At 39.1% G+C, this 27,642-nt stretch overlaps 2 protein-coding genes across 3 annotated transcripts in view; both read left to right on the top strand.

The window, feature by feature from the left end:
- The first annotated feature begins 1,156 nt into the window (after positions 1–1,156).
- The window catches only part of LOC134101448 (poly(ADP-ribose) glycohydrolase-like), an 81,740-nt gene continuing 55,254 nt past the window's right edge, over positions 1,157–27,642 (top strand). The window contains exons 1-3 of one of the 2 annotated variants that reach the window (XM_062555157.1): positions 1,157–1,421; positions 2,178–2,453; positions 17,757–17,882. In XM_062555157.1, coding sequence (XP_062411141.1) covers positions 2,178–2,453; positions 17,757–17,882 — 402 coding nt within the window. In that variant the 5' untranslated portion in view covers positions 1,157–1,421. Of the gene's footprint in view, positions 1,422–2,177; positions 2,454–15,360; positions 15,484–17,756; positions 17,883–27,642 lie in introns of those variants that run through there. The other variant, XM_062555158.1, reaches the window with a different exon arrangement.
- Positions 4,910–10,961, top strand: LOC134101450 (poly(ADP-ribose) glycohydrolase-like). Its single transcript, XM_062555160.1, has 9 exons — positions 4,910–5,234; positions 5,979–6,051; positions 6,520–6,595; positions 7,623–7,770; positions 8,234–8,312; positions 8,697–8,805; positions 9,820–9,925; positions 10,185–10,313; positions 10,776–10,961. The coding sequence occupies exons 3-9, from the start codon at positions 6,587–6,589 to the stop codon at positions 10,874–10,876; spliced, it is 681 nt and encodes a 226-aa protein (XP_062411144.1). The 5' UTR covers positions 4,910–5,234; positions 5,979–6,051; positions 6,520–6,586; the 3' UTR covers positions 10,877–10,961.

The raw sequence follows: 27,642 nt of genomic DNA, 5'->3' as shown, positions 1-27,642 counted from the left end.
GAGGAGTGAAATACAACATGAAATCACAGAGTATAGTCAGCAGAGTGACGGCCATGTTGCTAATGGTGATGTCTAACTTTTGGACCAGAGTGCTGATGTCACTGAGGTCAAAGGTTGCTCCTCTGTACGCCATGGAGAGGAGCGTCATATTGCTACTATTACAAGAGACAAGGGCAGAGTCCAGTAGTGGCTGAGAAACACACACACACACACACACACACACACACACACACACACACACACACACAGAAAAACACAGTTACACACACATGCAGACAAACACAGCTACACAGAAACACACATAGACACTCTCTCTCTCTCTCTCTCTCTCTCTCTCTCTCACACACACACACACACACACACACACACACACACACACACACACACACACACACACACACACAGCCAGGGGAGAATCATGTGATTTCAGAGAGAGGGATTCTCAAGCACGCACACACACACACACACACACACACACACACACACACACACACACACACACACACACACACACACACACATTCAAGTGGGATTAAACGTTCATTAAGATTCTGCTTCAAGATGATACAATGACATTTTAAAAACATGTTGGGGTCCTCTGAAACTCTTAGCCTAATTTATATTCTGAACATTTTCATGGCCAAGAAATTGGACCTAAGTAATAAGGAACATTTTGAATTAATGTCATATATAGCTAGCCTACACATATGGAGAGGCTTAGGCTTAGACTAGTCACAACTGGTTCGGTTCACAAATGTAGCCTAGCACTCAAACGAATAATAACTGGGTTTATGTGAAGATATAGTTTACTTATCGTGCCCATAATATGTAATTTCTTCACTTTGTTAGAACACACTCGCTCTCTGTCATTAACGCCATTGCGATAGCACAGAGTTCACACGCCATCTAGTGGTAAAACAAAATTGCCATTTTCACACTTTGTGAACAACATTGAACCGTAATATGGAAACTTGTAATCAACGTCTTGAGATGAAAACATTTGGATTCTCTAATGTAGCTTAACTTTTAAATAACCTACATGTGAACAACTAAATTGTGGCCTAATCAACGTTTTCCGATTGCCTGCTGCAATTATCAAACAAAGATGGGTGATTTGATTTCTGACGTTAAAAAGCGACAATAATAAAATAAAAATATTGCAACAACCGGGGTAATTGTAACATTTCACTTTTATAAAATCAAATCTGTTTCGATTAGGCCTACGTAGGCTACTTTGTTCACCCAACATTCAACCAGTCAGAGCGCTTTAGCCAACTACGCATTCCGTGATTACTTTCACATTCGGTTATGGCTTGTCTGACAGTGCACCTTGAAGGCTAGGCTATAGGCTTCTCTGCCTATAACTGGACAAAACTTCAAAATCATAAATCGTTCATCATCTACCGTAGTGATCAGATAATGTGAGTAATGTCACCTTTAGTGGATGGCGGTCCTTCGATCCTAACGCAAAATGTTTTATTGACGAAGGACTAGCCTACTCCATCTTGAAGAGTTTTAGTTTCGTTTTGGTTGAATGTTGCATAGGCTACACAGCTATATAGGCTAGCCTTGTCCCGTAGGGTAAGATGTGATCTAAACAGCCTATTGTCCGTATTGGCAATGACAAACCTGTGATAGTCTACACCAGAGAGGGTTAAAGCGGAGCTTTGTCTACACTCAAGAACATAGAGTTTTTGAAAATAGAGGGGGTGGGGTCCGATATCACAGACTAAGGTCTGAGCAACCACATAACAAAAGTGTAAGTGCCACGGCACGAAACTGTAGCTGATATACGCTAGCTAATGTCATTTCATATGACAGTGGTAAAATCAAGTGGATCAATGTTAACTCTTTCGGTATGACGCTCCGATAACAGAGGCTACCACCTTGTGTTTGCATTGTAATGTGCATTTTTGTCGCTCATACTTCTCTCAAGTATAGCCTACAGTTGGCTATATCTTTGTGTATGTGACAAATCCAAATCCACCATAGAATTGCACAGAGTAATTCTCATTACTTGCAATTGCAAGTAATGAGAAACTTATTGCATCACCATAACACCTTGGTGAGAAGATAAAGCAACTTGAAAGCCCATTATTGCTGTGATGTAGACCATCAAATTGCAGGGTAAAGTGCTATGATAAAAACCCTCACATCTTCTCACTGTATGTTTGTAGATGGCCAATAACCAGAGAAATCGAAGTGATGGGGTAAGCGAAAGTTTGAAATGGTCAGACTCCGGTGGAAGCCAGAAGGATGATGGGCGAGGCCCAGAGCAGCACAGAAGTGGGACGCCCCAAGACCCCAAGAGAGACCTAATGGAGTTCACCACCAGCACCAGCTTTGTCAACCCGACTCCTTCAACAGTGGCCCACAGCGCAGCTGCCTATAGTTCTGATTCTGATTCTGATTCTGGTTCCAGGAGGGGGTCCGGAGATGGAACAGGAGCAGAGGTAGGGACTCCAGGTCAGGGGTCAGGTTCTACTTCTGGAACCAGAAACACACCCAAACCAGTTAGCGCCTCTGGTTCCGACGACAGGGGTAGATTTGATGAAGGGCCTTCAAGAACAAGGGAAGACAGCATGCAGTATGAGCACTCAGGTGCTGCTTCTGGAACCAGAAACACACCCAAACCAGTTAGCGCCTCTAGTTACAACGACAGGGGTAGATTTGATGAAGGGGCTTCAAGAAGAAGTGAGGACAGGATGCAGTATGAGAACTCAGGTGCTGCTTCCTTGACCACCAGGGAGGCACCCCGATGGAACGCCAGGATGGCTTGGGACTGCAAATTAGTCCTGGCCCCGCTGTTCTACAGTGCAGATGACACCGTACTGATTGATGTAAGTGTAGGCCACACCGTACCAGATGTAAGCCATTATCATGAGATGTTTTACCGTGGTTTGCCAATTTGTAAAGGAATTGAAACATGTTATTCTTCATAAAGTACTTTTAAAATGGCATCCAGTCAAAGTAGCAAATTAAGTTTTGTTCACTGTAGCAATACTACATTGTTCAAAAATGTCAATACTGAATAAAATGCAGGTTAGTTTTCTGCCCTGTTTCATATCTGTCTGTCTATACAGGTGAATGTGTTCACTCGGGACAGACAACTGAAAGCCATACATGGAAAGCCACTGTGGGATTCCTTCCATGTGAAAATGCCACATGCCGATGAAAGTATCTTCATGACCAAGGTAAGGTAATCTAAGGTATTTTCCTTGTTGATCCATATCCTCATCTAAAAATGCAGCATACAATATCTTTCACTTATGTTCAAAGGCTAAACCCCTTAGACACTAATTTTCCTTGCCAATAAAGGGTGTAGTTAACAACAATACTGAAGTAAACAAGCAAACAAACAAAAAATTTCAGCAGGTTTTCAGCCAAATTGTTATTTTAAACATCAGTATTGTTATTGACTCAGAACTTCACAACTGATGCACCCTTAAATCAACATCATGCTGCTCTTAAAGGGGTAGAGGGTGATTCCAATCCAATAAACGTCTCGTTAAATTCAGTTAACCACTCTTTTGCCAGGCCACTGATACATACTGTATCTAAGTGACCATTACATGACCGTCCTCTATGAACTTTCGTCTTCTCCTGTCCCATGTAAGAGCAGCATCCGCTGCTGGTGAGTCTATTCACTCTTGATCTCTTGTGGATTACATCAGGGGGGCGAGAAAGAGCCGCGTTGGAATGCCATCTCCAAACAACTGCAGAAGCTTCGATCAAGCTCAGGGACTGTGGCTAAGATTGAGGTATGACACTGTATGACATTACAGGTATGACTGAAGTCCCTCTCGGGTTTGAAGATCAAATTGTGTTGGGCATGGCATCGCCTGAACCCGCTGAACTCTTATTCATATTGTGCCCATAACTAACAACTACTGTACAAATAACTACAAATCCCTACCGCCCAATCATATGTCATATGACTAGCACCTTGAGACCCTGACATTAACATTGATGAAGTGTTTCAAGAAACTTGTGAAGAACTTAGATATTTTAATAGCTTAATGGCATGACATAATGTATGATGTATGTAGAAAGTCTCCATGTGTGTGTGTGTGTGTGTGTGTGTGTGTGTGTGTGTGTGTGTGTGTGTGTGTGTGTGTGTGTGTGTGTGTGTGTGTGATTCTTGCCATTTTAGAAAGCCATTAAGAAGTATAACCCTCAGTACAGCTCCTGGTCCTTTGTAGGACTTCAGCAATATGAAAAGGTAGGCCTACTATTTTCAATAATCTATGACAATCTCAGATTAGAGGTAAGAAAGAGATAAGAGAGTTTGTTTAAGAATGTTTTTGCAAGCATCACAAAAAATCTCTAAGACCATTCGTTTTATTTACATTGAAAAATGCTGTTAATTGCAAGCCTGTAGAAGGCTTAGATACAGTTTAAACTATTTGATATTGGATTAATTGATGATTTATGAATGATTACCTTAGGTTTCACACACACACACACACACACACACACACACACACAGACGCATATATAATGTACATACAGTATATATATTAATATTGTATTTTTTTAAGGAAATTCCAAAAGAAGAGAAAGAGATATTTGCTAAGGTCATTCCCAAAATAGCAGACTTGGCTTTGAAACTGACAGACTATGTTCCACGGGTAAGACATACAATTATATCTACTTCCAAGATGTACTGAAAGTGGGTGGGTGTCTGTGTAAACTGTTCTATTCAAGTGTGTGTTTTTTTGGGGTTCCACACAGGGCCTTCCTCTGCTTCAGCAGGGCAAGAGCCGTTCCATCACTCTCTCCCAGGTCCAGATCGCCGCCCTGTTGGCCAATGCTTTTTTCTGCACCTTCCCCCACCGCAACACCAGTGCTAAGAACGCGGAATATAGCAACTACCCCACCATCAACTTCAGCAGGTTCACACACATACAGACAAACACACACAGTTCTCAGTGTATTGTAGTAATTCCATAATACATACTGTAACTATGTAGGAGGATGATCATTATTGCTTTCTGCAGTTAAACAAAAATTTAAAAAGTTATGACATAAAAAGACAAAATGATGTACATAATGAACACAAAAGGACATGTTCACACGGAGGTCATTACAACCATTTCAATAATCATTTTCATGAGAGACGGAAACGATTTGTGCCTCTTTTTAAAATTTCAGCTTATTTGGCAATTCTTCTCACCCCACGATTGAGAAACTGAGAGCCATTGTGCATTATTTCAACACTGTCACCAGTGAAAGTAAGATACCATTACCACGTGACTCTAGTGTCATTCTGATGAGGTTTCAGATGTGTATGAATTGCATTATGTGTGGGAGTAGCTGTTATAATGTAATATTTACAGTAATTTCCCGCACATAAGCCACATTGTGTATAAACCGCAGAAGATGAGTTACATTAACGATGTTCAGAGCGACCCTTACTCTTGCACAGTAATTTGTATATTACAGTAATTTCCCGCATATAAGCCACATTGTGTATTGCCGCAGAACAGTGTTTTATACAAGTTAAAAGAAACAAAACCATATTAACACCATATTAACTGCCCCCCTGTGTTAACCTCATAGCTGAAGAAATTTAGCATAATCAATGTATAATACAGTAATTTCCCGCATATAAGCCGCATTGTGTATAAGCCGCAGGACAGTGTTATGCAGGTTAAAAGAAACAAAACCATATTAACACCATATTAACTGCCCCCCTGTATTAACCTCATAGATTAATTTTTTTTGCAAAATCAATGTATAAGCCGCGGCTAATAGTAGGGAAATGACGGGTAGTCGGGAAATTATGGTAATGTGAATGTGAACCTCCAACAGCCTGGTTGAAACCAGACCCATTCTCTTCATGAATAGAGTCTGGGGACTCACGATTGGGAAATGTTTCCAACACTTGCATTGTGATAGACATAGATTTTGCAATAACTTTGAAATTGTTGGTCCAGCCTAACCAATCACATTGATTTCGGCTCTGTTTGTGGTAGGCTCTCGGCCACAGGGGCTGGTTACCTTTGAGAGATGTTGCATCCCAGATCAACAACTTCCCCATTGGAGAAAGTAAGGACTTGATTTGAGATGTTCAAATGCTTTTACATTACTGTAGAGCCACCATACCGTCACAGTGTTTACACATGCTAACACATTGTTTACCTCCACCAAGGAGGTGTATGTTTTCATCGGGGACCGGCGTTTTGTTTGTTTGTTTGTCTGTCTGTCTGTTTGTTAGCAAGATAACTCAAAAAGGTCAGAAATTACCCAAGGAAGAAACTATTACATTTTGGGAGTGATCTTTAATTCCCTCGGGATTCCGGAGCCGTTTATGTATTTCGCTTAGTGGTGTAATGGCATGGTATGGCCACGTGGTGGCGATCTGAGTAGTGCAGGTTCAAATGTATGACAATGTAGGAAAAACAATGCAGGCGGAGGTCTGTGCTCTCTGAGTGCTTTTCTAGTTTCTTTTCTGTTATCACTATCAAAAGCACACCACTCATTTGCATCTCTTAACTTTGCTCTCTATTGCCGTAGGAAGCCTGAACACCTGGGAAATGTCCGTGTCACTTCTGAGGGAACCATTGAAAATGAAGGCAAAGGGATGTTGCAGGCGAGTGTGTTGAACAATACTAATTTCACCTCATCAGTTTCAGTGTTTCCCCTAAAAAATTTTCCAGCAGTGGTGCTAGGGTCTGTCAAGTACCCCAATTTCAACGATGGCATTGACTGTTGTGCTTTTAGAATGTGGAAGTAGGCCTAATTGTGGTGACATTACTGATCATGTGAAGATTAGGGGTGGGAATTGGCAAAAGAATGACAATTCGATACTATTGCGATATTTGGGCCACAATTCGATATGATTGCGATTCTAAACATATTGTGATATAACAAGTATTGCGATTCGATTCTGCGATATATTGCCATTTATGTCTCCCATATCATTCGAAGGCATTACAAAAAATAAGTAAAATAACACTGTTCAACACACTTTGTCATGACATAGTGCATATCAAGGTCCTTACTATTTGCTTTTTGTTGAAAACCGAAACACACCCACACTTTCGATTTGAAATTGCCGTTGAATACACAATGAAACGCCACAACAAGCGCCACCTTGTGAGAGTAATATCTTGAATTTCCCCCTTGGGCATCAATAAAGTATGTATCTATCTATATATCTATCTATCTAGCTAATTTAATGTGATCAGCGTAAACCCTGGGTAAACTCGCCTCAAATAAAAGTAAAATAGATAATTAGATTATATAATTAAGTATTGCGATACTTTGAGCTACTCGTATCGATATAATTGCATGCCCAAAATATCGCGATACTGAACAGAATCGATTTTTCCCCCCACCACTAGTGAAGATGTTGCAGTGGTGCTGAAAATCCAGCCGTGGTGCTGCGCCACTGCTGAACACATTGTAGGGAAACACTGAGTTTACTATTTATCATTATGAAATATGTCCTTCTCAAACAGCTTCTTCTTCACAGTAGCGTTCCCCCGGAAAAAAAGATGGATAAGAATGTCAAATGTCAGCTGAAATGTGAGGTTTATATGCGTTAGCGGCTGTCCTGTGAGGTTTATGTGCATTAGCGGCTGTCCTGCCATGTTTGTTGCTGTCACTGCGTGCAGGTGGATTTTGCCTGCAATATGGTGGGGGGAGGCGTGCTGGGCTCTGGGCTGGTCCAGGAGGAGATCCTCTTCCTCATCAACCCGGAGCTGATTGTGTCCAGGCTCTTCACAGAGAAGCTCAGCGATAACGAGTGCCTCAAGATTACAGGTAAAACTGCCCACGTCTGGCAGAGGGCTACAGTAATTTCCCGCATATAAGCCGCATTGTGTATAAGCCGCAGGACAGTGTTTTATGCAAGTTAAAAGAAACAAAACCATATTGATACCATATTAACTGTCCCCATGTATTAGCCTCATAGCTGAAGAAATTTAGCCAAATCAATGTATGAGCCGCGGCTAATAGTCGGGAAATTACGGTAACCAGGGCCAAGCATAAGTATGTGAGTGGGTATGTAGGAAAGTAAAGATACAGCACAGGGAGTAAAAGACTTGTGATAATACCTGGTACTTCAAGATAGTGTGCATCACTCATATTTAATTTCCTAAATGAACACATCTCCTAAATGAATATCTCAAGTAAAACGGAACAAACTATACCAACTTCACCATTTGTTTGAGCTCTGTCCTTATGAACTGTAGTCTAACAGCACTGTGTTTTGTGTTCCATTCAGGAGCCCAGCAGTACAGCGAATACACAGGCTACAGTAGAAGCTTTGAGTGGAGTGGACCCCATGTTGACACATTGTCAAGGTAAAAGAAATCTTGGCATTGAGCACAGCATATGTCATAAGCATATGTCAACAGCCCACAGGTGCTGTAGGACCTCGGATCACTAAGATCTCTGACAGCAACAGGCCAATCATAATCAAGGACCGGAACTATCCGTTTTAGAATTAGCAATAGCATTTAAATATTTATGTTGCTGTCTATTTATGCGCTGTTTCATATTTGGACTTGGGGTATGAAATGTTTTGTGACTGGGCAGTATGCTTAAAAGAACATATTTGTGCATTTTTAAGGGTATATTTCTGTGCTGAAGAGCTAATGTAAATTATGTATTTTATTATTCAAAATCTTCAAAGTTTGCAGGTCTGACTTTGTAATCCTGTAACTCTGAAAACTGTGTGTTATTAGAGACAACTGGAAGAGGCTTCATCGTAAGATAGTCGCCATAGACGCTCTGAACTTTAAACATTCGATGGAGCAGTATACGTTGAAAAAGATCAAGCGTGAGCTGAACAAGGTCAGTGTTTACTTATGAAGATAAGTTACATTAAAGAGACCCTATGCAACTTTCTGCAGGAGACGATCACTCCTTATTTACATCTGGAAGTCTGAGACGAAGAACCACGCTATTTACCACGCAATTTATATATTTAAATATAGCCTATACATGTATAAATATACACGCTAAAGTTGTCGGGGAAGCTCTGCAGAGAAAATGCAAGCATAAAACGAGCGAAAACGAAAAACGAAACCGAAGCCAGAGATGAAATCGCCAATCCTGCATAATTCCTCTTTAACGATGTTCAGAGCAACCCTTACTCTTGCACAGTAATTTGTATATTACAGTAATTTCCTGCATATAAGCCGCATTGTGTAATGCCGCAGAACAGTGTTTTATGCAAGTTAAAAGAAACAAAATCATACTAACACTATATTAACTGCCCCCTGCATTAACCTCATGGTGGAAGAAATTTTGCAAAATCAACGTATAAGCCTCGGATAATACTCGGGAAATTACGGTCGTATGAATATGATATGACTGAAGGAGTTCTTCTGATATTTTGCATAGTGTATTTGGGCTTTGCTCTTTACCACTTATCACCCCACGGCCCCTCAATCAAATCTAATGACTGACTGGGATTAGCTTGGTATCATCTGCATTGATGTGTGGAATTATTTTATTTAAAATGTGAACAAGTTACAGAGGAATAACAAGATATTGTGAAGATTCATCATGACAAAATGACACACATGCCGATGTGCTGTGTGGTCCAGATATCCAAAGGAGTTAGCATGCAAACCAGCTAGCGCTGGGCTGCTTCACTCGTAATACCAGTGTACCACCACATGTGGCGCTATGTCAAATACAAGTCAATGGAACAGAGCCGTGTGGCTGAGTTCAAGACAACTCAAATCCTATATAATTCCACATACCTCCTTTGAACGATATTCTGATTAGGACTCATATTTTATTTACATTCACTTTTTGAGTCATGACATCACATATCTAACTTGTTGTTTTCTTTCGCAGGCTTATGTTGGGTTCTGGGAGGAAGGGCGTTTTGCTTATGAACTACCAACTGTTGCCACAGGGAACTGGGGTTGTGGGGCCTTCAATGGAGATCCCATCCTCAAAGGTACTGCACTACAGAGGGCATCCTACTACTACTACTACTACTACTACTACTACTATATAGTACTATATAATATACTGTTCATTAACTGAATGTATAAATTGATGCTGATGTATGTTGTGCCTGATATTTACAGTATGTAGATGCTTAGTGAGGTGTGAGTTCGCTATATAACTTTTCATTTGACCTGGATCTTTTGAGTTAATGACATTTTCCCTCCGTCATGTCTGGTCAATCAATTGGTTCATTTTTCCGTCTTCAGGTCTCATTCAGATGATGGCTGCCGCTGTGGCGCAGAGAGACATGGTATACTTCTCTTTCAGAGACAAAGACCTGGAAAGGAGACTGCGGAATATGCACGCACTTCTTAAAGAGCGCGAATCCACCGTCGGTAAGACACAAAACATAAAAAAAACAATATCCATATATAGTAATATTGGGTTGGACCCCACATCATAGTACTTCTGTATTTTTGCTTTTATGAACCACTTCCTTTTGTGTGGTATTTTACATACATTCATTACGTATCTGGCTTGGTTTCACCAAAGATTGTTAAAGGGACACTTCACCGATTAGCATTAAGCTTTGTATCTTTAGAAAACCAGTCATGTTTTTGAATGGTCGTGCATCATTCCCTCAGTTTGCCTTGAGATGAGAGAAATATGGATGTCAATGAAACCCATGAATGATGATTTTTACATCATTGAAAGCAGGAAGTCCAACATTGAAATCCGTATTTCTCCCATCTCGCTCTGCCTTAACAGTCTTTGGTTTCACCTGGGTGGTGAAATCACTGAAATATTTTTTAATAATTTGAGCTGTGTGTATTTATCTCTTCTCTTTCACTCAACAGGAGACTTATACACTATGCTGGACAACTACTGCAAATTAAGCAGACCACAAGACCTTTATCACTTCATACAGACTTACAAGAACAACAGAAGTTCACTCTGAATGGGCAGCCAAACTGCAGAGCCTGATGCCTAATGCACAAAGCCATATACTGCACTACTTAAACAATAAATTATTATGTGCCAAATTCGTGCCTTATGTAATTTGGACATGTTTGAAGGATTTAATGTTCCTTTCAAAAAAAAAAGAAAAAAAAAGACATCTGGATGTACAGACAGAAACTTTATACGGTTGCGGTTTACAGTGGAACGGTTAAAGGAGGTCACCCTAACTGCCACTGATTGACACTTCACGTATTCAAGTAGCCTGGCCACACCCTCCTAGATCTAGACCTAGAAGTTAGCGACGTTTTGGAAATTGTTCTTAATGCCTTAAAGGGATAGTTCGGGTTTTAAGACACGAAGTTATATGGGTTCCCCGTCAGCAACGTTGTGCATCAGCACTGACTTACCCCGCAACAGCGTCCTGTGAGCCGAGATCCAGACGGTTTTTGATGGTGAAGAAAGTAGTCCGGCAAGTTTCTGGGGCCACGAAAGTAAAGTGTTTTTCTTCTCAAAACCATATGCGTTCAAAAGAGTGATATATTTGCACCACAAAAACGTTGTCCAGGAAAAATTCAAACCTCGTTATCACTTACTTATTTTTCGCGCTTCCTATCACTGCGCGCTACTGACAGCTGGACAACGTTTTTGTGGTGCAAATATATCACTCTGTTGAACGCATATGGTTTTGAGAAGAAAAACACTTTACTTTCGTGACCCCAGAAACCTGCTGAAGAAAATAGTCCGGCATCAAAAACGATCAAAAACCGGCTGGATCTCGGCTCACAGGACGCTGTCGGGGGGTAAATCAGTGCTGATGCACAACGTTGCTGACAGGGAACCCATATAACTTCGTGTCTTAAAACCCGAACTATCCCTTTAATTAAAAAAAAATGAGTGAAGATCCAACTGGCTGGACTGGTCCACATCCTCTGGGTCTTATCATAAACTAGCTTATCCAAAAGGCACACCCGGATCGTTGGTCTGATTGGCTTAAGGACTATCCAAAAGCATACAGACTGATCACGCCTCTTGTGCAGTAGAAATAACAGCAGACTCCCCAGACTAATGTTCAATCCTAAAAGATTGAGCTTAGTATGGTGATAGCCAGACTAATTCTGGCAATCAGTAATGAGGCTCATTAACCATGTCCTTGGAGCTGACCTGCACCAATCACATCGGTATATCTGATATAGCCAGGCGGGCCAGAGGCGAGCTGCACCAATCACATCGGTGTATCTGATATAGGTGGGCCAGAAGCGAGCTAAACAGATGATAACAGCGCTGCAGTGTTGAGGTGTGGACCAGTCAGTTAACATTGGTCGTAGTGTTATCATGCTTGGTGCCACGAGTTGGGCCTTTTTCATTAGTCATAGCCAGACTTCCAAACTTTTGTGGATTTGGGTCTGGATTTCTCAGATTACCTAATGTTACTATGAACCATAATTGATTAACATTATGATAAAGAAATGCATATAACTATATTATCATGGTTAACTTCACTTGTGTGAATCAAAGTTATATAATTCACAGTTTCACATGTGTGCTCAAAGTTGTTATTCACAGGAACACATAGGGGCCTCACAGGAAAGCTATGCACCTGCAAAGATAAGAAACTGGGGATGAGCGAGAGGATGAATTTAGGGAGGAATGATGAAGTTCTGACCGAAGGTCGTGCTCACATGTTTTGCTCTGCTTTGCTTTAATAAAAGAACCTCTTTGCGTTGGAGAGGTCAGAGACTGCTTTGGAGAGGGGAGAATTCTCCTCTGGTCACTCTCTCCTCTCGGCCGGGAGTCGGTGCTTAAAAACTATACTACGTGTTGTGGTTCTTGTGTCTTATAATATTGGGAAGATTTTCCTGACACATTACTACAACTCTGTATATGAAGAGCTCTTTTCCAAAGCGCTATAAATCCATTTTTGAAAATATTAAAAAATCATGTTATTTAATTGCGTATTTCAGGTAATATCAATAAAAATGCAGTTGTTTTGTTTTTATTGAGTAAAGATACATCAACTTAACATAACCCAATACAGTTTCACTGAGATTACTTGAAAAACAAAATTAAAAAAAATGATTTATGAAACTGTATTAAAATGGTGGATATCGCGTTTTGGAAAAGAACTCTGTATATGTACTGTGTCACTGATACTGATTTGATGCTGGGGTTCACATGGTTAGTGTTAATGTTGGCTGTACTGTATTCTCCACTAGTTATTAAGTAGCTCACACATCTTCACCAATTGTATTTTGTCTTGATAGTCTTCCGTCAATCTGAGTTAGATTACTCTTTTTAGACACCTGTGATTTGTCGCCTTCATCTCTTAGAGAATCAAGTGAAATAGAAGAAAACAACAGAACAATCTCAGGGTTCATTGGTTAAAACAATATAATGAAATTATTCAAAATAAAATTTAATTATGAGATTGATTTAAGTATTATTAAATAGTGATTCCAGTTATTCCCGTGACAAACCGGTTAAATCAGATGTGCTCAGAAATGAATTCTGTCATCAATTCTGACACTCAAATTATGCATCCTGTCTGGTTGATAACAAGTGCAAGCTCAACCTGCCTGAATGATTGTAGTCTTGCTACAGTGGTGTAGGCCTACCGAAAATATAGGGAATAACAGTAATCTAGTCTAGATGTGATAAAGGCATGGATGAGTGTCTTCACATTTATATCTAGGGAGCCCAGGTAATGCAGACTCTTTTTCCCAATGAATTAATGTAAATATTGAAGCAGGTCAGTGACAGTGACAGCACTTATGCTAAGGTATAAGGTATATGTTTCAGGCTTCTTGGTGCTTGGGGAAGGTATTGCCATCCTGTGCCAACAGATGACTGAGCAGTGGCTTTAGCTACTGTCAATGCTTCAGTCACAGATAGTTTCAGTAGAATGGTCAAAACCAGACTGCTTAACGTCTGAAAAATAATGCTGAGACGAAATCAGAAACTTGTTTGAAGAGAACTTTTTAAGAATCTTTGACAAAAAAGTAGCCTGGCTATCACTAGACCAAGCTCAACCTTTTGAGATTGAGCATTAGTCTGGGGAGTCTGCACTGTATTTCTACTGCACAAGAGGTGTGGGCATAGTTCAAATGACTACGATTCGATAGCTCTTCGACCAATCAGACCAATGATCCTGGTGTGCCAGGTGGATAAGCCAGTTTGTGATTGGTCAGCAAAAGTGGAACGGAAGCAGGACAGATAAATGTGCAGGTTTCCAGCCTAAGCTGAAGGGCGAAATCCAATCGCCAGCAGATCGGGCTGGGTTTATTTAGTCCAGGTAGCCAGTGCTGTCAAGAAAACCCTTGAGAGATGTGCTCTTTTTCAGTTTGTCTAGCAGCTGCTTCTTGAACTAGTTGTAGTCGTACTACAGTGGAGGGGGTCAAACCAAAATACAAGGGGTTACAGTGATCTAGCCAAGATGTGATAAAGGTATGGATAGTGTTGAATCTGCGTCTGTCTATATGTCTACCTAGTCCTCCACCAAGGGAGCCCAGGTGCAATTAGCAAACTCTTTGCCAATTAATATTGTAGGGGGTCAGTGATAGTGTACTCTTGAGGAATTTCCTTCCCCATTGTTTGAATAGTGTTTGATTCCCCCCCCCCCCCCCCCCCCCCCATTCAAATCGCATTTCAAAAGGTTATCACAATTACATCTTTTCCCCAAATTGTGCAGCCCTAATTTTCCTTGGAGCTATATTACTGACTAGTGCCCTATATGTATATATACATATATGATATAGGGCACTATTACTGACTGCGCAATGTTGCACTCTAGTGGCACAATTGCAGTAGCCTGCACTTGCAACTTTGATTCTTCACACAGATTTCTTGAATTTCCCCTTGGGGATCAATAAAGTATCTATCTATCTATCTATCTTATTGCCTCTGCTTAGCTCACACACAGGGCCGGCCCTAGCCCATTGGCTGCCCTAGGCGAAACTGATCAGATAGGCCTCTGTTTGAAGATTTGGAATAGGCCTAATTCATTTGAAATGTAATATGCTAAAGAATTCTGATGTTTTCTAATTTTATTTGATGTCAGGATATAATTTGATAATTTATAACCGTAATATGGAAACTTGTAATCAACGTCTTGAGATGAAAACATTTGGCTTCTCTATGTAGCCTAACTTTTAAATAACCTACATGTGAACAACTAATTTGGCCTAATCAACGTTTTCCGATCTTTATCCTAACCTGTAGCCTAGTTCAAATCTATAATCTATAGTTTTCCAGCCTACTGCTGTAATTATCAAACGAGGATGGGTGATTTGATTTCTGACGTTAAAAAGCGACAATAATAAAATAAAAATCTTTCAACAACCGGGGTAGCCTATTGTAACATTTCACTTTGATAAAATCAAGCTTGTTTCGATTAGGCCTACGTAGGCTACTTTGTTCACCCAACGTTCAACCAGTTCAACCGTTCAACCAGTTCAACAGCTTTAGCCATTATGCAGTCCGTGATTACTTTCACATTCGGTTATGCTTGTCTGACAGTGGACCTTGAAGGTTAGGTGGCTTCTCTGCCTATAACTGGACAAAACTTCAAAATCATTAATCGTTCATCACCTTCTGTAGTGATCAGATAAGGTGAGTAGCCTAATGTCAGTGGCGGTCCTTCGATGGTCCGTGTAACGCTTTGCAGTGCTTTGTTCTATTTGCAGATTTCACATGAAAATAATGAAAAAATGTTTTAAAATTTCAAGTAGGCTATTCATTTTTCAGAGTAGCCTAGGCCTAGCCTACTCGGTAAATTGATGACTGTTGCGTGTTTTATTTTTTGCATTGAGTAGGCTAGTAGCCTACACTTGGGATTTTCTCCTCAGAAGTTCGAAAGTCAAACATTGACTCAATATTCTAACTCTTGTGTAGGCTACGTTGTCAAATGCCGTCATTTGAATGTTGGTTGTCGGACAGCTTGAAAGTGCTGTAGTCGTGAAATGGTAACGTTCGAAGCGGCAGAACTGGAACTGACGGCGTCATGAACTCATCTCCCATAGACATATATATCTATGTCATCTCCCATATGTATATGTCTATGTCATCTCCCATTTTAAACCATCAAAACGGCCGATAATGACCGGCGTCACAGTCCTCCGCCATATTGGAATGGGGGAAAGAAAATCGTCTCCGCCATAGGAACCCATTCAATTTAGCGTCAGAAGGTATTAGTCAAACTTTTAATTAACATGTCATTTTTATATTTTGAGTCATTATCTGGAGAGACTATGCCTGATATATGACTCAAAGTTAAACAATGACACGTTAATTAAAAGTTTGACTTATAGGCCTATACCTACCTTTTGACGCTAAATTGAATGGAGACGATCGTTCTTTCCCCCATTCCAATATGGCGGAGGACTGTGACGAAGGAACCTGACATCGAGAATACATTATCGCGCTTATGCCAAAACGAGAAAAGAAACGTATCTCAATGTGTCTTTAGCAATGACTTATCTATGCTAGGCGGCATGAAAGCGTCACCGACTCCGCACCATAGACCCCCCGCCCCAACACACACGCACACGCACACTCATACACCAGCACCATCAGCAGAGATTGCAACAAGTGCATGCATGTGACAAGTTAGGCTATCAGTCTCATCGAGGGCGCAGGTGAGGGATTGAGGAAGCGGTCCTCAATCGCCTCCCGTCAGTATAGGCCGTACGTCTCGAGCTTAATTGTCTTGGCATGAATTTGACTTGATAGGCCTATTCAATTTAGCTAATGTCATTTCATGTGACAGTGGTAAAATCAAGTGGATCAATGTTAACTCTTTCGATATTTTATTTTTTGAAACCACAGTTCGACTTCTCAGTATTAATTAATTAATGAATTAATTAAAGAAACAGACCTAACAAAACACTCAGAACTGTTGCAACGCGCAATCTTGACTTTGAAGAGTGTGAAAAAAGCTGTTTTTAATTTTAATAATTACAGTTCATTTTGATGGCTCAGTATTAATTAATTAAAGAAACAGACTGGCCCCAGCCGTGGCGCAACTGGCTGGGGCACCTGCACCGCACGCCGGCGACCCGGGTTCGATTCCCGCCCCGTGGTCCTTTCCGGATCCCACCCCGACTCTCTCACCCATTCGCTTCCTGTCTCTCTCTACTGTCCTGTCAGAATTAAAAGGCACAAAAGCCCCAAAAATATACTTAAAAAAAAAAAAAGAAACAGACCTAACAAAACAGCCATCTTGACTTTATCAACATCAGACAGAAAATTACTCACTGTCTGATTCACAGTTGTGGTATACATAAATGGACCTGTGGGGACAGTTTCAACAGGGACAGCCATTTTAAAAATAGACATACAAGCTTAGCACATTAGCTTTGACACATGGTAGCTATGCCTATTCAAAGCTAAGAAACTGCATATTTACATGATACAACTTAACAATACTTTCAGCAAATAGTTTTGACACTAGGAGAAAAATTCTGATCATAAACATTTTTACTTTTTGACCCTGCTTTTTGGTTCTCCCAGAAGAGAAGTTCAAAACTGGCAGCAATCTTGCAGAAAGATGGAGGGTCCAACTGAGCATGTGCAAAATGAGTTTCATCACTCTAGCTTGTTTCTGATTGGAGAAATCTACAGTGTTGCAACTGCCACACGTCGCAACTGTCCCCACTCTCCCTCTTTGTGTATGTGACAATTCCAAATCCACCATAGAATTGCACAGAGCTGGGAGGTGTTTGACTACAATTTTTGCAAGTAATGATTGCATCACCATAACACCTTGGTGAAAAGATAAAGCAACTTGAGAGCCCCATTATTGCTGTGATGTATTGTAGACCATCAAATTGCAGGGTAAAGTGCTATGATAAAAACCCTCACATCTTCTCACTGTATGTTTGTAGATGGCCAATAACGTGAGAAATCGAACTGATGGGGTAAGCGCCAGTTTGAACTGGTCAGACTCCGGTGGACGCCAGAAGGATAATGGGCGAGGCCCAGAGCAGCACAGAAGTTGGACCCCACACAAGGTGACGGTTGCAACAGTCTTGAAAATGACAAAAATCACTCTTGATTAGGCCTAGGCTATCATTACAGTGCATGCAAATGCACTGTTCTGTTCTTCCTAGGCATCTTCTTCTTATTATTATTATTATAGTGCATGAAAATGCACTATATTGTTCTTCCTAGGTTTCTTATTACAGTGCATGAAAATGCACTGTACTGTTATTCCAAGTCTTCTTCTTATTATTATTATAGTGCATGAAAATGCACTATACTGTTCTTCCTAGGCTTCTTATTACAGTGCATGAAAATGCACTGTACTGTTCTTCCTCGGTCTTCTTCTTATTATTATTATTACAGTGCATGAAAATGCACTGTACTGTTCTTCCTAGTCTTCTTCAACTTTTTCTTATTATTATTCTTCTTCTAACGCACGCAATTCAGCTTCAACCGCTTAACGTAGAAACTCCATTCAAATTTTGTCGCGTAGGTCTTACTTACGCGATGTGGGCAATGCAATTTTCAACTTTGTAACTTTTATACTTTTTAAACTATTAGTTAAAAACTATTACAATTTTCCCCATAGACTTAACATTGCTCATTATGACATCACGGCAGCAATTAGAATCTTACGCCAGGTGGCCGGCCACCTGGGCACCAACTGTCAGTTTCTCTGGCTTTAAGCATACAGTCTCTCAGAAGACTACATATCCTGTTAACTGTTTCCTCTGTCCACAACTGTTTCAAAATAAAAGTCCTCACTGCAATAATACACTATTAAATAATTTAACCATTGAAACTACTCAACTATTGAACTGTTCAACCATTCCAACTGTCAGTTATCATCCACTATGCCTCCAGTCAACTACATGAAACCTCCATGTACCTAGCAACCAACATAGCAACCATTCAAATTAAGTGTTTATGACCGTTTCCATAGCAACCAACATGATTATACTGCAGTAACTTCTTGTTTCCTGATAGTGGCCACCATGGAAACCCTAGCAACAAATGTTTCAAAATAAAAGTCCTCACTAGCAAGTTAGCTAGTTAGCATGGTTAGCATAGTTAGCATAGTTAGCATTTTTAGCATAACTGCAAAAAATCATCAACTAAGTTAGCTAATCAACCTGGTTAGCATTGTTAGCAAATTTAGCATTGTTAGCATAGTTAGCATTTTTAGCATTACTGCTAGAAATCATCGGTTAAGCTAGCTAATCAACCTGGTTAGCATTGTTAATAAAGTTAGCATTGCTAACATTATTAGCATTTTTAACGTAACTGCTAGAAATCATTAGCTAAGTTAGCTAATCAACATTTTAACATGAATAGAAATCATTAGTTAAGTTAGAACTGGAATGTTTCATCTTTTAACTGTCTACCTTCACACTATCAACTCTCTGTAAACTATGCAACCACCATGTTTACCCTAGCTACACCTTAGTAACCATATCTACATTATCTATCTATTTTTGCATTTTCATGCACTGGTAATTCCTTGGAATTGCATTTCTAGTTATTACAGTGCATGAAAATGCACTGTACTGTTATTCCAAGTCTTCTTATTATTATTATTATTAAACTTCTTCTTCTAACGCAGCCAATTCAGCTTCAACCGTTTAACGTAGAAACTTCATTCAAACGTTGTTGCGTAGGTCTTGCTTATGCCATGCCTGCTTTATATTTTTCAACTTTGTAACTTTTATACTTTTTAAACTATTAGTTAAAAACTATTACAATTTCCCCCATAGACTTAACATTGCTCATTATGACATCACGGCAGCAATTAGAATCTTACACCAGGTGGCCGGCCACCTGGGCACCAACTGTCAGTTTCTCTCAGGCTCCTCTCTGAAGACTACATATTCTGTTCCCCTGTATCCTCTGCGCACAACAGTATCAAAATAAGTCCTCCTAATTCCATTCAACTTTATATCCATTCATCTTCTTCAAACCATTCACTCATCCACCCATTCTAAACAGTCTGCCTATCAACATCAATTAGACGATCTACATTCAACTTTTAAACAATCTACTCTGTCTCAGGCTGGCTCTCTTAAGACTAGCCAGTTAAATTGATTACACCTGTATCTGTATCCACTACTCTCAGTAGAGAGCTGTGTCTCTCCATTCTACAAGAATATAAGGCACATTCCATCCAACATTCTATCCATTCATCTTCTTCAGACCATTCACTCATCCACCCATTAAACTGTCTATCAACATCTATTAAACAATCTGTCTATCAACATCCATTAAACTCTCTGTCTATCAACATTAATTAGACTATCTACATTCAACTTTTAAATTATTTACTCTGTCTCAGGCTTTAAGAGTACTCTAGCTCTCTTAAGACTAGCCAGTTAAATTGATTACACCTGTGTCAACTACTCTCAGAGAGCTGTAGTGTCTCTCTTAACAAGAATATAAGGCACATTCCATCCAACCTTCTATCCATTCATCTTCTTCAGACCATTCACTCATCCACCCATTAAACTGTCAATCAATATCTATTAAACAATCTGCCTATCAACATCCATTAAACAGTCTGTCTATCAACATTAATTAGACTATCTACATACAACTTTTAAAGTATTTACTGTGGGTCCCTCTCAAGCAGCGTTTATATGTCCTCCCTCGCTCCTCGATCCACAATGATCTACATAAAGAAAGATAGAAGAAGGGCTAGACTATCCCATTGTTGCCGCTCCATCATTCTTTATGTAGATCAGTGAGGAGCGAGAGAGGACGCGTAAACGCTATATGAGAGGCACCTTCTGTCTCAGGCTTTAAGCATACAATCTCATTAAGACTACAGATCCTGTTTCACTACGTCCTCTGTCCACAACTGTTTCAAAATAAAGGTCCTCACTGCAATAATACACTATTAAATCATTTAACCATTAAAAACTACTCAACTATTGAACTGTTCAACCATTCCAACTGTCAGTTATCATCCACTATGCCTCCAGTCAACTACATGAAACCTCCATGTACCTAGCAACCAACATAGCAACCATTAAAATTAAGTGTTTATGACCGTTTCCATAGCAACCAACATGATTATACTGCAGTAACTTCTTGTTTCCTGATAGTGGCCACCATGGATACCCTAGCAACAAATGTTTCAAAATAAAAGTCCTCACTAGCAAGTTAGTTAGTTAGCATGGTTAGCATTGTTAGCATTTTTAGTATAATTGCAAAAAATCATCAACTAAGTTAGCTAATCAACCTGGTTAGCATTGTTAGCAAATTTAGCATTGTTAGCATAGTTAGCATTTTTAGCATTACTGCTAGAAATCATCGGTTAAGTTAGCTAATCAACCTGGTTAGCATTGTTAGTAAAGTTAGCATTGCTAGCATAATAAGCATTTTTAGCGTAACTGCTAGAAATCATTAGCTAAGTTAGCTAATCAACATTTTAACATGAATAGAAATCATTAGTTAAGTTAGAACTGGAACGTTTCATCTTTAAAATGTCTACCTTCACACTATCAACTCTCTGTAAACTATGCAACAACCATGTTTACCCTAGCTACATCTTAGCAACCATATCTACATTATCTATATATTTTTGCATTTTCATGCACTGGTAATTCCTTGGAATTGCATTTCTAGTTATTATTACAGTGCATGAAAATGCACTGTACTGTTCTTCCTAGGCTTCTTCTTCTTCTTATTATTCTTCTTCTAACGCACGCAAATCAGCTAGAACCGTTTAACGTAGAAACTTCATTCAAACTGCGTTACGTAGGTCTTACTTAGGACATGTGTGCTATGACTTTTCAACTTTGTAACTTTTATACTTTTTAAACTATTAGTTAAAAACTATTACAATTTCCCCCATAGACTTAACATTGCTCATTATGACATCACGGCAGCAATTAGAATCTTACTCCAGCTGGTCAGCCACCTGGGCACCAACTGTCAGTTTCTCTCAGGCAATCTCTCTGAAGACTACATATTCTGTTCCCCTGTATCCTCTGTGCACAACAGTATCAAAATAAGTCCTCCTAATTCCATCCAACTTTATATCCATTCATCTTCTTCAAACCATTCACTCATCCACCCATTCTAAACAGTCTGCCTATCAACATCAATTAGACGTTCTACATTCAACTTTTAAACAATCTACTCTGTCTCAGGCTGGCTCTCTTAAGACTAGCCAGTTAAATTGATTACACCTGTATCTGTATCCACTACTCTCAGTAGAGAGCTGTGTCTCTCCATTCTACAAGAATATAAGGCACATTCCATCCAACATTCTATCCATTCATCTTCTTCAGACCATTCACTCATCCACCCATTAAACTGTCTATCAACATCTATTAAACAATCTGTCTATCAACATCCATTAAACTCTCTGTCTATCAACATTAATTAGACTATCTACATTCAACTTTTTTAATTATTTACTCTGTCTCAGGCTTTAAGAGTACACTCTGGCTCTCTTAAGACTAGCCAGTTAAATTGATTACACCTGTGTCAACTACTCTCAGAGAGCTGTATCAGTGTCTCTCTTAACAAGAATATAAGGCACATTCCATCCAACCTTCTATCCATTCATCTTCTTCAGACCATTCACTCATCCACCATTAAACTGTCAATCAATATCTATTAAACAATCTGCCTATCAACATCCATTAAACATTCTGTCTATCAACATTAATTAGACTATCTACAGTACATACAACTTTTAAAGTATTTACTGTGGGTCCCTCTCAAGCAGCGTTTATATGTCCTCCCTCGCTCCTCGATCCTCAATGATCTACATAAAGAAGGATAGAAGAAGGGCTAGACTATCCCATTGTTGCCGCTCCATCATTCTTTATGTAGATCAGTGAGGAGCGAGAGAGGACGCGTAAACGTTATATGAGAGGCACCTTCTGTCTCAGGCTTTAAGCATACAATCTCTCTGTGAAGACTACAGATCCTGTTAACTGTTTCCTCTGTCCACAACTGTTTCAAAATAAAAGTCCTCACTGCAATAATACACTATTAAATCATTTGACCATTGAAACTACTCAACTATTAACTGTTCAACCATTCCAACTGTCAGTTATCATCAACTATGCCTCCAGTCAACTAAATGAAACCTCCATGTACCTAGCAACCAACATAGCAACCATTAAAATTAAGTGTTTATGACCGTTTCCATAGCAACCAACATGATTATACTGCAGTAACTTCTTCTTTCCTGATAGTGGGCACCATGGATACCCTAGCCACAAATGTTTCAAAATAAAAGTCCTCACTAGCAAGTTAGCTAGTTAGCATAGTTAGCATTGTTAGCATAGCTAGCATTTTTAGCATAACTGTAAAAAATCATCAACTAAGTTAGCTAATCAACCTGGTTAGCATTGTTAGCAAATCTAGCATTGTTAGCATAGTTAGCATTTTTAGCATTACTGCTAGAAATCATTGGTTAAGTTAGCTAATCAACCTGGTTAGCATTGTTAATAAAGTTAGCATTGCTAGCATAATTAACATTTTTAGCACAACAGCTAGAAATCATTAGCTAAGTTAGCTAATCAACATTTTAACATGAATAGAAATCATTAGTTAAGTTAGTTCTGGAATGTTTCATCTTTAAACAGTCTACCTTCACACTATCAACTCTCTGTAAACTATGCAACCACCATGTTTACCCTAGCTACACCTTAGTAACCATATCTACATTATCTATCTTTTTTGCATTTTCATGCACTGGTAATTCCTTGGAATTGCATTTCTAGTTAAACTTCTTCTTCTAACGCAGCCAATTCAGCTTCAACCGTTTAACGTAGAAACTTCATTCAAACGTTGTTGCGTAGGTCTTGCTTATGCCATGCCTGCTTTATATTTTTCAACTTTGTAACTTTTATACTTTTTAAACTATTAGTTAAAAACTATTACAATTTCCCCCATAGACTTAACATTGCTCATTATGACATCACGGCAGCAATTAGAATCTTACACCAGGTGGCCGGCCACCTGGGCACCAACTGTCAGTTTCTCTCAGGCTCCTCTCTGAAGACTATTCTGTTCCCCTGTATCCTCTGCGCACAACAGTATCAAAATAAGTCCTCCTAATTCCATTCAACTTTATATCCATTCATCTTCTTCAAACCATTCACTCATCCACCCATTCTAAACAGTCTGCCTATCAACATCAATTAGACGATCTACATTCAACCTTTAAACAATCTACTCTGTCTCAGGCTGGCTCTCTTAAGACTAGCCAGTTAAATTGATTACACCTGTATCTGTATCCACTACTCTCAGTAGAGAGCTGTGTCTCTCCATTCTACAAGAATATAAGGCACATTCCATCCAACATTCTATCCATTCATCTTCTTCAGACCATTCACTCATCCACCCATTAAACTGTCTATCAACATCTATTAAACAATCTGTCTATCAACATCCATTAAACTCTCTGTCTATCAACATTAATTAGACTATCTACATTCAACTTTTAAATTATTTACTCTGTCTCAGGCTTTAAGAGTACTCTGGCTCTCTTAAGACTAGCCAGTTAAATTGATTACACCTGTGTCAACTACTCTCAGAGAGCTGTAGTGTCTCTCTTAACAAGAATATAAGGCACATTCCATCCAACCTTCTATCCATTCATCTTCTTCAGACCATTCACTCATCCACCCATTAAACTGTCAATCAATATCTATTAAACAATCTGCCTATCAACATCCATTAAACAGTCTGTCTATCAACATTAATTAGACTATCTACATACAACTTTTAAAGTATTTACTGTGGGTCCCTCTCAAGCAGCGTTTATATGTCCTCCCTCGCTCCTCGATCCACAATGATCTACATAAAGAAAGATAGAAGAAGGGCTAGACTATCCCATTGTTGCCGCTCCATCATTCTTTATGTAGATCAGTGAGGAGCGAGAGAGGACGCGTAAACGCTATATGAGAGGCACCTTCTGTCTCAGGCTTTAAGCATACAATCTCATTAAGACTACAGATCCTGTTTCACTACGTCCTCTGTCCACAACTGTTTCAAAATAAAGGTCCTCACTGCAATAATACACTATTAAATCATTTAACCATTAAAAACTACTCAACTATTGAACTGTTCAACCATTCCAACTGTCAGTTATCATCCACTATGCCTCCAGTCAACTACATGAAACCTCCATGTACCTAGCAACCAACATAGCAACCATTAAAATTAAGTGTTTATGACCGTTTCCATAGCAACCAACATGATTATACTGCAGTAACTTCTTGTTTCCTGATAGTGGCCACCATGGATACCCTAGCAACAAATGTTTCAAAATAAAAGTCCTCACTAGCAAGTTAGCTAGTTAGCATGGTTAGCATTGTTAGCATTTTTAGTATAATTGCAAAAAATCATCAACTAAGTTAGCTAATCAACCTGGTTAGCATTGTTAGCAAATTTAACATTGTTAGCATAGTTAACATTTTTAGCATTACTGCTAGAAATCATCGGTTAAGTTAGCTAATCAACCTGGTTAGCATTGTTAGTAAAGTTAGCATTGCTAGCATAATAAGCATTTTTAGCGTAACTGCTAGAAATCATTAGCTAAGTTAGCTAATCAACATTTTAACATGAATAGAAATCATTAGTTAAGTTAGAACTGGAACGTTTCATCTTTAAAATGTCTACCTTCACACTATCAACTCTCTGTAAACTATGCAACAACCATGTTTACCCTAGCTACATCTTAGCAACCATATCTACATTATCTATCTATTTTTGCATTTTCATGCACTGGTAATTCCTTGGAATTGCATTTCTAGTTCCACTTCTTCTTCTAACGCTCGCAATTCAGCTTGAACCGTTTAACGTAGAAACTTGATTCAAACCTTGCTACGTAGGTCTTACTTAGGAGACCTGTGGAATATATTTTTCAACTTTGTAACTTTTATACTTTTTAAACTATGAATTAAAAACTATTAAAAATTTCCCCATAGACTTAACATTGCTCATTATGACATCATGGCAGCAATTAGAATGTTACGCCAGGTGGCCAGTCCAGGTGCAGCAGCTCTCTCTCTCTCTCAGACTTTAAACATAGGCTACACTGGCTCTCTTGAGACTACATTTTCTGTTCCCCTGTATCAACTGTATCAACTTAAGTCTTCCTAATTCCATCCAACTTTCTATCCATTCATCTTCTTCAAACCATTCCATCATCCACCTATTCTAAACAGTCTGTCTATCAACATCAATTAGACGTTCTACATTCAACTATTAAACAATCTACTCTGTCTCAGGCTTTAAGTACACTCTGGCTCTCTTAAGACTAGCCAGTTAAATTGATTACACCTGTATCTGTATCCACTACTCTCAGTAGAGAGCTGTGTCTCTCCACTCTACAAGAATATAAGGCACATTCCATCCAACTTTCTATCCATTCATCTTCTTCAGACCATTCACTCATCCACCCATTAAACTGTCTATCAACATCTATTAAACAATCTGCCTATCAACATCCATTAAACTCTCTGTCTATCAACATTAATTAGACTATCTACATTCAACTTTTAAATCATTTACTCTGTCTCAGGCTTTAAGCATAATACACTCTGGCTCTCTTAAGATTAGCCAGTTAAATTGATCACACCTGTATCAACTGTCAGTTTCTCTGGCTATAAGCATACAATCTCTCTGAAGACTACATATCCTGTTAACTGTTTCCTCTGTCCACAACTGTTTCAAAATAAAAGTCCTCACTGCAATAATACACTATTAAATCATTTAACCATTGAAACTACTAAACTATTTAACTGTTCAACCATTCCAACTGTCAGTTATCATCAACTATGCCTCCAGTCAACTACATGAAACCTCCATGTACCTAGCAACCAACATAGCAACCATTAAAATTAAGCGTTTATGACCGTTTCCATAGCAACCAACATGATTATACTGCAGTAACTTCTTGTTTCCTGATAGTGGCCACCATGGATACCCTAGCAACAAATGTTTCAAAATAAAAGTCCTCACTAGCAAGTTATCTAGTTAGCATGGTTAGCATTGTTAGCATAGCTAGCATTTTTAGCATAACTGCAAAAAATCATCAACTAAGTTAGCTAATCAACCTGGTTAGCATTGTTAGCAAATCTAGCATTGTTAGCATAGTTAGCATTTTTAGCATTACTGTTAGAAATCATCGGTTAAGTTAGCTAATCAACCTGGTTAGCATTGTTAGTAAAGTTAGCATTGCTAGCATAATTAGCATTTTTAGCACAACTGCTAGAAATCATTAGCTAAGTTAGCTAATCAACATTTTAACATGAATAGAAATCATTAGTTAAGTTAGAACTGGAATGTTTCAGCTTTAAACTGTCTACCTTCACACTATCAACTCACTGTAAACTATGCAACCACCATGTTTACCCTAGCTACACCTTAGCAACCATATCTACATTATCTATCTATTTTTGCATTTCATGCACTGGTAATTCCTTGGAATTGCATTTCTAGTTATTATTATAGGCGATTATTCTTCTTCTAACGCTTTTTGTGCGTCCAATTCAGCTTCAACCGTTTAACGTAGAAACTTCGTTCAAACTGCGCTGCGTAGGTCTTACTTAGGTGACTTTAGCTTTGTATTTTTCAACTTTGAAAACTTTATCGTTGAATTTATATTAATTTTTTAAAACATTTTTTCTCCCATAGACTTAACATTGGACTATGACATCATAATAGGGCAATTAGAATCTTATGCCAGGTGGCCAGCCCCACCTGCAGCAGCTCTCTCTCTCTCAGGCTTTAAGCATACAATCTCATTAAGACTACAGATCCTGT

This window comes from Sardina pilchardus, chromosome 14, assembly GCF_963854185.1.
Source record: "Sardina pilchardus chromosome 14, fSarPil1.1, whole genome shotgun sequence".
Classification (NCBI taxonomy): Eukaryota; Metazoa; Chordata; class Actinopteri; order Clupeiformes; family Clupeidae; genus Sardina; species Sardina pilchardus.
Note: the sequence above shows the minus strand (reverse complement) of the source record. Positions and strands in the feature narration are given on the sequence as shown.